General features: G+C 48.9%; 1 protein-coding gene across 1 annotated transcript; it reads right to left on the bottom strand.

The window, feature by feature from the left end:
- Window positions 1–5,179: 5,179 nt before the first annotated feature.
- LOC136935843 (lipoma-preferred partner homolog) lies at window positions 5,180–11,280 on the bottom strand. Its single transcript, XM_067229503.1, has 4 exons — window positions 11,226–11,280; window positions 10,139–10,317; window positions 9,013–9,133; window positions 5,180–8,918 (listed from the first exon to the last, which is right to left on the bottom strand). Exons 2-4 carry the CDS (start codon window positions 10,276–10,278, stop codon window positions 8,790–8,792), a joined length of 390 nt encoding a protein of 129 aa, XP_067085604.1. The 5' UTR covers window positions 10,279–10,317; window positions 11,226–11,280; the 3' UTR covers window positions 5,180–8,789.
- Window positions 11,281–14,171: the final 2,891 nt, after the last annotated feature.

Here is a 14,171-nt window from a genome sequence, read left to right as displayed (position 1 = left end):
CCACATGGGTACTCTCCTTCCTCTCTACCCCCTCTGATTTTAATATTACAAATATATCTCTGTCTTGGGTATATAAATGACTTACACTTTCAACAAAGTTCTTCAATTATTCATTGCTTTAAACATTTATTTTGCACCAAAAAATCCATTATCAAAGCTAACAGTCCAGACACAGCCCTGACGGGTCCAGTCAAGTCTTAGTGATGTTGTCAACAGCAAGTGTCTGAGACTGTTGAATGTTTTCCTTGAATGCAGGATGAACTACAGTAAACGGAGACATGTCAGTCCCATCAGATACAGACTGTGTCCTGTACCAGATAATTCAACCAATTTATTTTAAATTCCTTTCAATTTGCTTCATTAATCCGGAAATGGAAGGTTACTACTGTACTAGATGCACATTGATGGTTTTGGTCAGAGCCAAGCTTAAATAGTTAGGCTATAATACCCAAGGAAAATGATTAGCTGTTATAGCCTACTAACAACATTCTCATAGTTAGCACATAGCATATATACCATAGCTCACAACTGTTAACTAACTAGGTAACGTTAGCTGACTCACTGTGCTAACTAATTAGCCTTGTTGTCTAGCTAGCAGTTTATAACTACAGTAACTAGGCTAACAGCGGACAACAACCACTTCAGACAGTCCAAACTTAACCATTCTTAGTGCGAACTAGATATCTACGATTTTATTTTGACATTGAGAAACAGCTTTGTTTATGCGGTGCGGAAAACTTACCGGTAACTCTTGTCCCCTGTCGTCATGTCGCTTTTCTGCGCGGCTTTTTTGAGCAACGCCATTGTTGTTGGTTCAGCAGCTAGCTAGCTGTGTGTTGATATCGTTGTCAGAGCCTCTTCTGCGCTTAAAGTAAAACTGTACTGTTTTTAGTGGGTATACAGTAAGTTTAGTTTTTTTTTTTTTTTTGGGGGGGGGGGGGGGGGGGGGGTACAGTAAATCAGTTAGGACAGAGCCTGTTGGTTAGGCCTAGTATAGCCTATGACACCATCCGGTAACGGCACACAGGATATTCATCCCAGACACGTCCTCCTCACAATCAGCGGGATCTCCTCATCAGTGTGAGAAAAGAGCGAGTTCCCAGCAAGACCCTGAAGTTGGTATTCAACCCTATGGTGATCCCCTCCCTGCACCGAGGTCACGAGGTGACGACTCAGAGGGCCGCGTTAAACCATGAGAACCGCCTTACCTCCCCTTGTCTCCCTGCAGCTCATGAGACGCACCTACTGGTAAAGACAGTGGCTTTAGCCTGATCTGACAGCCGGCGCTCCGTTGCATATAAATCAGCCAACACGCTCACTAACTTTAAGGTTCGGCAGTGGGTTTGACAGTTAGACATAGGCCTAAGTGTAGTTTACGTTTCATGAGGAGGTGTTCTAACTGACATTGAACAGGGAAACCTTCTTTAGACAAGGACGCGAATGAATGACAGAGGCGAGTGGATTGAGTGAAAACGGCAGCTTTCAGGAAAATATAGTATGGTTATTATAGGCCCTACTGAATGGCGCACACTTCAGCGGTTCCTTGGCTTACAGTAAGCAAGCAAGTTAGGACGTTGTTTTTGGAAGACACTCGAGTGTTTCATTATTGATTTGAGAGATAGACTTCCTGAAGGAGCAGAGACAAGCCCTTGGCCCTGTTTTCAGTTAAACTCGCTCTCACACACACACTCGCATGCCAATATTAAAACAATTAACATTAATTTAGCCTATTAATAATCTCGTCTGTCAGTTGTAGAAGTGGCTATAGTAAGTGTTCAAGGTCAATGGTGCTCTGAATAGTGTGACTATTGGTTAGAGATTAGGGATGCAAAAGTGGGTCCAGTTCGGTATACCAAACTAGCTTGCTATATGGCCTATCACGGGTTTTTATTTAATCGTAGGGGTAGTACCGAACGGTTCCACAGCACACAGCACACGCTGTTGCTTAAGAGCTCATTGAAACGTTGTGTGGTGGAGTATACCACAGTACGTGTCTGTCCTAGAAGGTCAACGTGATTCAGCATGACTCTGCTGTAGGCCTACCCTGCAGCCTGGACAACACAACCCTGTCAGTCAGTCAGAACAAACACCATCATCCCTCACCATCGTTTTCTGATCAACTAATCTTAATCGCAATTGGATAGCCTAAGGTTTGATGTTTCTTTCGTTAGCACTTTAATCTTTCATTTTATGAACTGTGACTGTCAGGTGGAGAGTCCTTGCAAAACACATTATTAAAAAAAAACACATCAGTGTATTTCTCGAGTTTAAAAATATTTTTTTATTTGTATTGACAATTCTTCTCCGCCTGAATGTCAGTGTTGTGAGCAGAGGTTGTTCATAGGTCGAAAGCGAGCTGGAGAAGCGCCGTTTCCTGTCTGCACCGGCCCGGCGCGCGCGGGGAGGCTGACGGTGGCGGATGTGACTCATCACCCCGGGCGGTGCGTGATCCTGAGCGCCTCTGACAGGAATCTTCCGTCTCTGCTTCCGTGTTGTGACATTTCCTTGAGTCTCTTTGCATGCTACCCAAAACAAGCATGCCCCCTCGCAGCCCCGCGCAGACACCAACCTCAGCATCCACGCGAGCCCACGGCTGACCCCGGCTGCCGCTTGGGGAAAACTCGTACAGTAGATTACACTTAGCCCGGCCCCAGGACAAGACTGCTACTCAACGGCGGTCCTGTAATCATTAATGATACATTAGCTTGTTATCCAGGCATTTAGAGACATGAAATGGTGCATGTGGCTTTCATGTAAGCCAAGCCACTTGACTCCCCGCGTGTTTGACATGCGAAGGCAGGAACATGGGTCTAGGATCCAATGCTCTGAATTACTGTAGAGAAAAGCCCATCATTCCGGGACAGCAAATGAATCATTCCCAACATCGCTGATGCTGAATGACGTGGAAGGACAGTGTATCCGTGTTATTCACTAGGAACCGAAAACAACTGGAGGTTAGACTTCCGCTCTCCCCACTTTTCAGTTTCTATCTAGGCAACTCTGACTAACTGCTTACATCACTACCCTCGGAGGACGCAGGGACGCGCAAAAAATCAATGCTCTAGATGCGAATGCGAAGTGAGGCTTCACTTCATAGCCGTTATCGCCGTTAGCTCGGAGCACTGCAACGGCGACCCACATTGTAATGTTATGTAAATATGACCGTATGACAGCTTCATTTAAAATGGAGCGCGGGGACGCGCATAGTATTACTGTTACGCGTGATAGCGGCAACATTCCGCTACCTCGTTGCTCATGCGCTTCCTGGTAAATAATTTAGGTCGTAATTCGGAGTATTAGGACGAGGCATTCACAAATGCCAAGCAAGCCCCCGGAGTCTTTACACTGGAATTTGTAAATTCAGAGGAAGAAATTGGAAGGTGCATCGTGCAGGCCGCCAGGGCCATCACTCATCAATTTGTTTGTAAACAGCAGATTTATGCGCAGTAAAGCAAGTCCTCGGCTGAACTGCTGGAGGGGAACACACACACACACACACACACACACACACACACACACTCAGACACACACACACACACACACACACACACACACACACACACACACACACACACACACACTCAGACACAGAGGCACATAAGAAGGCAGCTTTCCCAAACACCAAATTGAAAATTGCGAGAGCTCTGGGTTTTACAGTTCCCAGTGGTAAAGTTACATGTGGAGTCACAACATTTTCCAATAATGTAATAGTAAATCTGTTAAAGATGTGATCTGCTTTGGGCACAGCTGGCTGGCTGAATGGAGCCACGAAGGCAGACTTCCTGGAAGGGCAACAACATTCTCACACTCGCTACATTAGCAAGAGAGTTGACTCAGAGCTGGTTGGTACGTTTATGGGAATGCTTGAACAACATTGAAGTAGGGCCTAATCAGATAGCTCAGTGGTTAGAGCATTTGACTACTGATCAAGAGTTTCCAGGGTCCTATCTCCCTGTATGTTGTTTTGGAAAAAAGGATATTATTATTGACAGTTTTATTGCAACACAGCCTGAAGGTACAAGAAAGTTCCAGAAGACTGGTTGTCATTATTGATTATAACAGAGTTACAGAGAACATGAACCTAGATGTTTGTAGAAATGAATTCTAATGTCTAGGGGAGTCAGGTAGCTGAGCGGTGAGAGAATCGGGTTGGTAATCCGAAGGTTGCCAGTTCGATTCCCGGTCATGCCAACTGAAGTTGTGTCCTTGGGCAAGGCACTTCACCCTACTTGCCTCGGGGGAATGTCCCTGTACTTACTGTAAGTCGCTCTGGATAAGAGCGTCTGCTAAATGACTAAATGTAAATGTCTACAAACACAGTCCAGTCTTCCTCATCTGAAGAGTAAACATGTGGGTCAGGCCTGTTCTGTCTCTTAATTAATTTGATTCAATTATACATACGTTTTATCTAGCGGCATCACTTCACCCTCTTTTACATTTAGGATTGCTCTTTCAATTTAGCAATCTGCAGAGGGGATATAAAATGGCAGTGACTTACTGCTAAGCTGAAGAGCACAGGCGATGACAAATGGAAAGGATTAAATCAAGCGAGTCTTGGAAGGCGACAGTAAAAATGGACTTTCAGGAGACCCTTAAATTATTCCAACAACTCCATCAACCTCATTCCAGCAGTGCACATACCTCCCAGCTGAGAGCCCCGTCCACACGGGAGCTGAACTCTGGCTGGCTACCGTGTGTCACTGAGATGAGGCTGTCTCAGACCTCGGATGAATAAACACTGTGAAAGTACAAGCTGTTGAAATGAACACCACAGGGGTCACATGAGGAGCAGGAGGGGGGTGGGCGAGTAGGGCAAGTGAGAGACAGGTAGCGTAGGTGAGAGACAGTTAAGGTAGGTGAGACAGGTAGGAGATTGTGAGCAGGTAAAAAGCTGTCGTCATCCTGCCAGGGGGAGTTCATTAGGAGAAGCTCATTAACAGGGAGAGCTGCCAGTGTTAACACGGTCAGCGTTAACACTGCAGACCAGAGGCCTCGTCTAGTACACCAGTCAGAGGGAAGAGGCCTCCAGAGAGACAGAGCTTCCTGTGAAAACAGACTCTTACTGTCTCTGTACAGTGGTGATGCAAACTGAAGACAACAAACCTATTCAAACCTCAGAACCTCCAACAAAGTCTGCGTATCTTGGCTGAGACGAGAAGATGGTCAATACTTTGTAAACAATCACACAGAAAAAACGTGCTGTTGCAAAGCTTTTATTGATAAAGAGAAACATGAACAGTCGTATACCTCCTGCCAGAGAAAACCGGGGGCCGTGAGAAGGTGTGGTGAGCAGCCAATGAGCTGTGGCGTTGCATTTCATACAGCGATCGTGTTTTTGTTACATCACTTCTGAGTGGCTAAACAGAGTTTCTGTTCTCGTACGGAATGACATTATGGGATGTTTGAACTTCCCGTGTTAGGTTTCACAAGACGTACTAGATAGATACTTCATACACGGGGGTACAGGGAAGCCAATTCCAGGGGATTCCAACGATTTCTGTCCACTTTGGTAAAGCCAGTGAATGAATCAGTACTGGTGAGAATCAGGGTGTAACAGCTGGAATGTTAACATGTGTTAACTCCACTGTGAGACAGAGCAGGTCACGGAGGCCTGCGGTTATCTAAGACGCTTAACACGTGTGGGTGAAGATTAGATCTGGATGACAATACAACTTCCATAACTGTTATCTGTTAGTGAGGAGTGCGCTGCCTCTATAAGAATGGCAGGAGGGGCGATAGTGTTGAACAGATGAGCAATCTTCCCCAAAGAGGATTACTATATGGTTCTAGGTATTACATGTCTTTCTGTGTGGCAGTGTACTGTCTTTAACCACACAATAAACATGGATTTATCTCCCTCAGGAAACTCCTGGCTAACAGCAGACAGGCAGACTGGATCACAATGCTGCACCGGCTCGTCTGCCCACACAAGGTACATCGTCAGACAATGGAACAACACGTTCTCTCTTAACACCCGTGGGTTTCACACACAACAAAAAACGTCAGCCTTTCGGAGAGTTCCCCAGATCGTAACGGGCTTTTCTAACTCGAAACAAAGTGTTGTGAAATGTAGATTTTTTTTTATCATTGGAAAGTTCTGACAACATCAAAGCTCTCACTATGACAAGGGTTTCACCACAGTGGAGGCTGTGGCCCAGCCTCTCTCTGGAAGGTCGTTCAGAGTAAACACGTTTAGGGATCCCACATTAGAGGCTGTCTGGCCTCGGTGCTCCTTAGTACCACAGAAAGAAGGAACCCTCCTCCTTCCTTGTTGACTGAACATGAAAGGCAAATCATCAGACCAGACAAGTCAACACAGAAGATCTAAATATGACCACGTACTGATTCACATACACAGACCCATAGTATGATAAGCCACAGTAGGATAACTGCTTTGACAAAAGGTATTCATGAAAAAAAAAAAAAAAAAACGAATGTTTGAATCTGTACAGTTTAAATATTTTCCTTAATAGTAACATTTTTGCATATCTAAATCAATAAAGTGTCAATGGCAATCTATTATAAAAAATTGCATACTGATGTTCATCATTTCCTTAATCGATTCTGAAATCTAGCCATAAACGATTGTTTACAGTACAGCTAATAAGGCACTATTCACTGATAAAAGCAAAAGTGATACATCAAGAGATATTAAATCATCAGAAAAACACATGAAACAGATCATGATTATGCATTTTAACTCTCAGATTTTACAACACCAATGAATGAGTTTATAGTTATGTTCTAGAGTTCTTCTTAATATGGTAGTTGTCGTCCCCCCCCCTCAAAAAAAAAAAATCTAGTTTGTACCAACGTAGCCTTGAGCCTATGACTTTTATTGGCTCATTTGACAAATTTCTGAAATATTAATCTTACTGAATGACTCGATTGATTGTCTTCACTCAGTGAAACCTGCAGCATTTCTGACTGAGGGGGCGAGGAGAAGGGAGATTAATAAAGTGTGTGTGAGGTGTGTGTGAGGTCTGTGAGAGGTCTGTGTGAGGTGTGTGTGAGGTGTGTGTGGAGGTGTGTGTGAGGTGTGTGAGAGGTGTGTGAGAGGTGTGTGGCTCCTGAGGGCTGGGGGAATGTGGAGGTCCAGCATAGATCTGAACAGCTGCCTACAGGACACACTTTGGAGTCCTGTCATCATCCTATTATTGTCCTATCCCTGTCCTAACCTTGTACTATTCCTGTACTATCCCTGTCCTAACCAGATCCTGTCCTAACCCTGTACTATCCCTGTACTATCCCTGTCCTAACCAGATCCTGTCCTAACCCTGTGCTATCCCTGTACTATCCCTGTCCTAACCAGATCCTGTCCTAACCCTGTGCTATCCCTGTACTATCCCTGTCCTAACCAGATCCTGTCCTAACCCTGTACTATCCCTGTACCATCCTTGTCCTAACCATTTCCTTCTCCTATTATTTCCTGGTCCTAACATTGGCCACTTCAAAGGCCATGCACAATAACGTTGGAATGCTTGCATGAGCAGGTGTGACAGTACTGGTGTGTAGCTGGAAACACACCTTGCATGAGCAGGTGCGTACACACCTTAAACTCTTTGATGATTCACATTACAAACCTCTGAAAAGCCACTTCAGTGTGTGTAAAAAACCTGCTTTGCATCTGAGGTGTCTCTGCTGTACAGAGCAGCAGCCCAGAGCAGCAGCCCAGAGCAGCAGCCCAGAGCAGCAGCCCAGAGCAGTAGCCCAGAGCAGCAGCCCAGAGCAGCAGCCCAGAGCAGCAGCCCAGAGCAGCAGCCCAGAGCAGCAGCCCAGAGCAGCAGCCCAGAGCAGCAGCCCAGAGAAGCAGAGGAACTGGGAGTGCTGTGTCAGCTAATGTTTACTGAGAGGAAATAAACCAGGAGATGGTGATCTACGACTGGCTGCTGTGTGTCGGCCAACACCTCACGACAGAGGACCTTGAAACAGAACGCAGCCAGGCTGGTAGCATGTCCTTTAGACTGTGTGTGTGTGCTTCGCAGTGTGTGTCTGTGCATTTATTTGTATTTATACTGACAAAAAATGTATCACGGACAAGCAATAATAGCGTTTTCATAGTATTATATGGCATTATAAGCTGTGTACGAGGCAGATGGAGGCACCCTTCTAACCTGTCTGACTGACACCTGTTTGTCTGACATACCTGTCTACCTGATACACCAAAAGGAGATTGTGAAGCTGTCTGGTTTAGCTGTCTGTCTGTCTGGTCTACGGGGGGTTCAATGACAGAACAGTAGGTGCCATCAGACAACCGTTCTGAAAGTGGGGTGTCTTCACAAGAACACAGAAACATCAACAGATATAGTGAGCCTGGTCAGTGCTGGGGGAGCTGAAGACCGACTAGGGACGCAGACCCTGCCTGGATCACAGCGCCTGGGAGACACGCCTAGTGTGCACGCAGGTTACAAGGGAGAGAGAAAACAGAGAGAGAGAGAGAGAGAGAGAGAGTCAGTGAGAGATAGGAACGAGAGGCGGGGGAAGAGACTGAGAGAGAGAGACAAGGATGGAAAGAAGAGATGGGGGAGTTAGAGACCGAGACTGGGAGAGGGAGAGAGAGGGAAAGAGGGGGAGAGATGGAGGGAGAAAGAGAGGGGAGAGAGGGAGGGAGGAAGATAGGGGAGAGATGGAGAGACAGAGAGGGGAGAGACAGAGAGGGGAGAGACAGAGAGGGGAGAGACAGAGAGGGGAGAGACAGAGAGGGGAGAGAGAGAGAGGGGAGAGAGGGAGAGACAGAGGGAGGGGGAAGCCTGAGGGCAGAGCAGCAGAGGTCAGGAGGGTGTCAGGGTTCAGAGGTCAGTGGTGGCCTTGGCGGTCAGAGCCTGGATTCGGCTGGTGTTGCAGTTCTTGCAGAGAACGTGTCCGTCCAGCGGGTAACAGCCCTGGTTATCCCCCTCCGACAGCAGGCCCCCGCAGTCCTGCAGCACACACACACACACTATCACTACAGGTTCTTACAAACCCACACTCATACAGAAGCTAACAAACACAACCCCCCACCCCCACACACACCTCGCAGCGGTAGCACTGCACGTGGAAGTCTCGGTCGAGCGCCACGATGCGGACGGTCTCCTCCTGGCCGGGGGCGGGCATGATGGGTCCAGAGCACACACAGCAGCGCGGGGCGAACTTCCTGTGGAGACAGGAAACAGGAAACGCATCACTCCCTCACACAGACACAACACCTCACCCACCATCTAGCCCCTGGCCGTGATTCATATAACCCACACTGGAAGGTTCCTACAAAGTCTTGTAAGGCTTTTGAGGTCACGCCACACTGAAGTTCATACTCTAACATCCTACAGGTTCATGTCTAAGATGTTTAAGATCCTAGATGTTTAAGTGTAACATCCTAGATGTGATCCTAAAGGCTGTCTCACTCTCAGCTTCTAGAAGTCTGACAGAGAAAGCTGTCCTGAGAGGAGGAACAGGTATCTCTAACAACATGCTCTCACAGGAAGTGAGATCAGGTTTCATCTCGTATCAGGTGACGAGAGCTGAGCTCCACCGCACCACTTCCTCCTCGCTGCCATTGGCTGAGAATCAGGAAGTGAGTTGGCGCGTTGGTTTTGGAGTCCACCGCCAGCCAGGTGAGGGGAACGAGAAGCTGTTCCTCGAGATACAAAGGCTGCTTTGTTGAGGTTTTCCTCGTCACGAGAGTTACAACTTTATACACTACTGCTACCCTGCTGCAGAGATGGCAAAAGTACACACACCCTTTAGGAGAGGAGAGAAGAGGAGAGGGGAGAGAGGAGAGATGAGAGGGGAGAGAGGAGAGGAGAGGGGGGAGAGGAGAGAGGAGAGGGGAGAGAGGAGAGGGGAGAGAGGAGAGAAGAGAGGAGAGGGGAGAGAGGAGAGGGGAAAAAGAGAGTAAAGGGGAGAACAGAGAAGCCAAAAACTTTTTTTCTCCAAAATTTCGAAAATATTTCTTCAACCTTTATAACCTTTTTTTTTGTTGTAAATATTTCTTAAACCTTTTGAAACCTTTGTTTCCACACAAAACACTAAGGTTTCTAGTTTTTTCATGTCCTACTTATACTACATCTCTTACTAATACTACTAAACAATACTTTACTCAATGTACTACTAATGCTGTACTAGATGCTCCTGCTACTCCCGGTGTTGCCGGCCGGCTCACTTGTGGAAGTCCTCTATGCAGTGGATGTGGTTGGCAGCGTCCACGGTGAAGGGGATGCCGTCCAGGCTGCGCTGGCACACCACGCAGGTGAAGCAGTGGGGGTGGTAGGCCTTCCCTGTCGCCCGCAGGATACGCTCCATGATGGGCTTGCTGCAGATGGTGCAGGCCTCCAGGGTGTTCTGAAAGAAGGACAAACACACACACACACACACAGGCAAGGTGAGGACACTGTGATATTAGAAATATCCGCAAGTATAGTTGGACAAAAACATTGAGCAGCATGTCAAGCTCGCCAGCCCATCCCAGCCCTCTCTCACCAGCCTGTCCTCAAACGCCCCCTTGAGCTCTGATCTGATTAGCAGTTTCCTCAAACACAAGCACAGTCATTCCTCAACCCCCCCCCTCTCACTCAACCCCCCAACATTGAACCCCAGAGCTGAGCTGTAAATATTTCAATTTCTGATGACTGCAGGCTTTCTGCGTCCAGTATCTGGGCAGAGGGCCTGGGGGCGGGGGCGTACATGAGGGGCAGAGATGGGGGGGGAACTGACTTATCGGTGGCATCTCTCTTCCTAATATCTACCGGGAGACGGCATTCGTTATTCCAATATTTCATAAATAACGATTGGCTCTCCAAACAGCAATGCAATTACGGGGGAAGGGGGCGGTGAGGGGGGGCTGATCCATGGAGGGGTCTGATGTGCCTGTATGAGGAGGGACAGCATGGTTAACTCAGTTGAGGCATTTCCTGGATCTCTGCCTCTCAGCCATGTCATCCCCCCCCCCGCCTGCGCCGGTCCTCTCCCCGCCGGCAGGGAGCCATGCTTGGCAGCTCAAGGCTCAGATGTTCCTAGAGGCTGGCGGTGGTGGTGGCGGTTCGCCACAGTGTTTCCAAACAGAGCTCAGGGTGTGTGGCAACACTGTGCTGTCTCCCCCCTGTCCCCCCTACAGCCTCCCAGCCCCTCCTCCACCCCCCCTCTCCCACACACACACACACAACCAGAGGTAAAGCTAACACACACACACGAGCTAACACGCACATACAACGTGAGGTTAGGCTGCAGAGAGAAAACACACACACACTCACGCTCTAACATTTACAGTCTATATACTGTCGAGCTGGGAGGTTTAACTGGCTGCGTTTCATGGACGCTGCAACATCAAGCCGTCCTGACATCAGCCTGTGTGTCCTGTGTGACCCGTGGAGGGTCGGCTGGGGTCGCTGGGAGGAGGGGGGAGAGGATGCATGACTGGAGGGGCACGGCAGTAATAAACTATACAAAAGAAGAAGAGAAGAAGAAAGAGTAAATGGGCCGTTTCTTCAAAGCACTCCTGGATAGACCGTCTTTCATGAGAAGCGTGCAGAGGAACTCTCCTGCTTCTGCAATACTTTAATACAAGTAAACATTATTCCCATAGCAACGTTTGTGTATAAACAATGTCCATATCGCAATCCTACTCAATCCTGGAAGCAGAATACAGCTCTTAATGAGCTTGCTGCTCTGAGCCCCCAAGGTTCGCCTCTCTCCTCCTCTCCCTCTCTCCTCCTCTCCCTCTCTCCTCCTCTCATCCTGACTAGACACAGAGAGACAGAGAGAGGGGGAGGGAAAGAGAGAGGGAGAAAATTAGAGAGAGATCAAGACAGAGAAAATTAGAGAGATAGACAGGGGGATAGAGAGAGAGACAGGGGGATAGAGAGAGAGATTGTAGAGAAAGACAGATATAGAAAAGTAGAGAGTGATAAAGACAGAGAGAGTGGGATAGAGAGGCAGAAGAACATGAGAGAGATAGAGAGGGAGAAACAGAAATGGAAAGACATTTATAAAGAAAGGAAAAATTAGAAAGGGAAATTGTGCGAGTGTGTGTGTGAGTGTGTGCATGTAGCATGTTTCCATGGTGTGTGAGAGGTCAACACCTTCAACGAAGGCTGCGTTTCCAGGGGCGTGTTGTGCCGTGCTTTGCCTGAGGGAATACCTAGTGCTTGTTTAGCTTAAGTAGAGCTTCTGAATCAGACATCAGCTTCTGAATCAGACATCTTCCTGATCATTAGAACCAACAATTAAACACAACATTCCTCTTCTGCTCTCCTTGACAGACCGAGAAACATGTCCCCTCAAATTATTCCTCAATTGTTCAAATTACAATACAGCGATGTTTCTGGTGAACGCGAGTCCATGTTGTGTGTGTCAACAGAAGCTCCAGGACAGACAGAAACACCCTGTCCTGTTTCAGAAACACAACAGCAGCTCCAGGACAGACAGAAACACCCTGTCCTGTTTCAGAAACACAACAGAAGCTCCAGGACAGACAGAAACACCCTGTCCTGTTTCAGAAACACAACAGCAGCTCCAGGACAGACAGAAACACCCTGTCCTGTTTCAGAAACACAACAGCAGCTCCAGGACAGACAGAAACACCCTGTCCTGTTTCAGAAACACAACAGCAGCTCCAGGACAGACAGAAACACCCTGTCCTGTTTCAGAAACAACAGCAGCCGTGTGGGGCAGAAACACAAGACTGCCGTGGAGGCAGGGTGATTTACACAGCGGGGACTTGTGGCGGTTAATAACTTCTAAAGATGGTTTAGAAACATCTGCATGAACCTCTAGCTGTGGAGTTGGAGAGAGAGAGCGAGGGAGAGAGGGAGCGAACCAGAGAGAGAATGTAGTGGAAAAAGAGACAGAGAAGACAGAAGGAGAAAGAGAGAGAGCAGAGTGAGAGAGAGAGAGAGAGAGACAGAGCAGTCCACTAGAGGGCTGTATCTGTCTGTAGATGTTGCAGGTCTCTGTTCTGCTTTTTAAATGTATTCAAGCAGGAGCATTTCTTCAGCCTTGTACACATCTCTAAGTGTTCGCCCAGAAGGCTAAACACACATCTAGGCAGATGAGGTGGAGGGAATTTAGGTCATCCAGCCTTTTGGTAAACTAAGGTTGAGCGGAGTGCGTTAAAGTCAATTGTGGCCCCTTGCCTTTCTCTCCCAGCTCTTTTCATTATCCTTTTTGTGTGCACCAGCGCCCAACGCACACCGCCCAGCTCCCCTCCATCCCTCCGCCCCTCCACTCCTCCACCCCTCGACCCTCCACCCTCCGCCCCTCACCCTTCCGCCCCTCGCCCCTCCATCCCTCCACTCCTCCATCCCTCGACTCCTCTGCCCCTCTGCCCCTCCACCCCTCCATCCCTCCACCCCTCCGCCCCTCCATCCCTCCACCCCTCCACCCCTCGACCCTCCACCCTCCGCCCCTCACCCTTCCGCCCCTCCATCCCTCCACTCCTCCATCCCTCGACTCCTCTGCCCCTCTGCCCCTCCACCCCTCCATCCCTCCACCCCTCCATCCCTCCACTCCTCCATCCCTCGACTCCTCTGCCCCTCCATCCCTCCACCCCTCCGCCCCTCCACCCCTCACCCTTCCGCCCCTCCATCCCTCCACCCCTCCGCCCCTCCACCCCTCACCCTTCCGCCCCTCCATCCCTCCACCCCTCCGCCCCTCCACCCCTCACCCTTCCGCCCCTCCATCCCTCCACCCCTCCGCCCCTCCACCCCTCACCCTTCCGCCCCTCCATCCCTCCACCCCTCCGCCCCTCCACCCCTCACCCTTCCGCCCCTCCATCCCTCCATCCCTCCACCCCTCCGCCCCTCCACCCCTCACCCTTCCGCCCCTCCGCGGTTCAGACGCCGAACGGCAAACAACATTTGACACAGCTGTCTGCCGGGATAAAGAGAGCGACGGAGAGCGAGGGACGGGGGTGGAGGGTCGGCCACGCACGCAGCTCACTCGCCCTGCACACCTTCTGTCTGAGAGAGGAGGGAGAGGAGGAGGGAGAGGAGGGAGGGAGATCGAAGGAGGGAGGGAGAGGGAGGGAGAATGAGAAGTTTACTTGACTCACCACTGCACAACAACCATGCTCCTCAAACGTGCTCAGATGATTCAATCCAGATTACAGCCTCCTCCTAATCTCTCTCCTCCACCCTCCTCCTAATCTCTCTCCTCCCCCCACCCCCTCTCCTCTCCCCTCCTCCTCTCCTTTCCTCTCC

This window comes from Osmerus mordax, chromosome 26, assembly GCF_038355195.1.
Source record: "Osmerus mordax isolate fOsmMor3 chromosome 26, fOsmMor3.pri, whole genome shotgun sequence".
NCBI lineage: Eukaryota > Metazoa > Chordata > Actinopteri > Osmeriformes > Osmeridae > Osmerus > Osmerus mordax.
The sequence above is the reverse complement of the archived record's forward strand: the minus strand, read 5'-3'. Positions and strand labels throughout refer to the sequence as shown.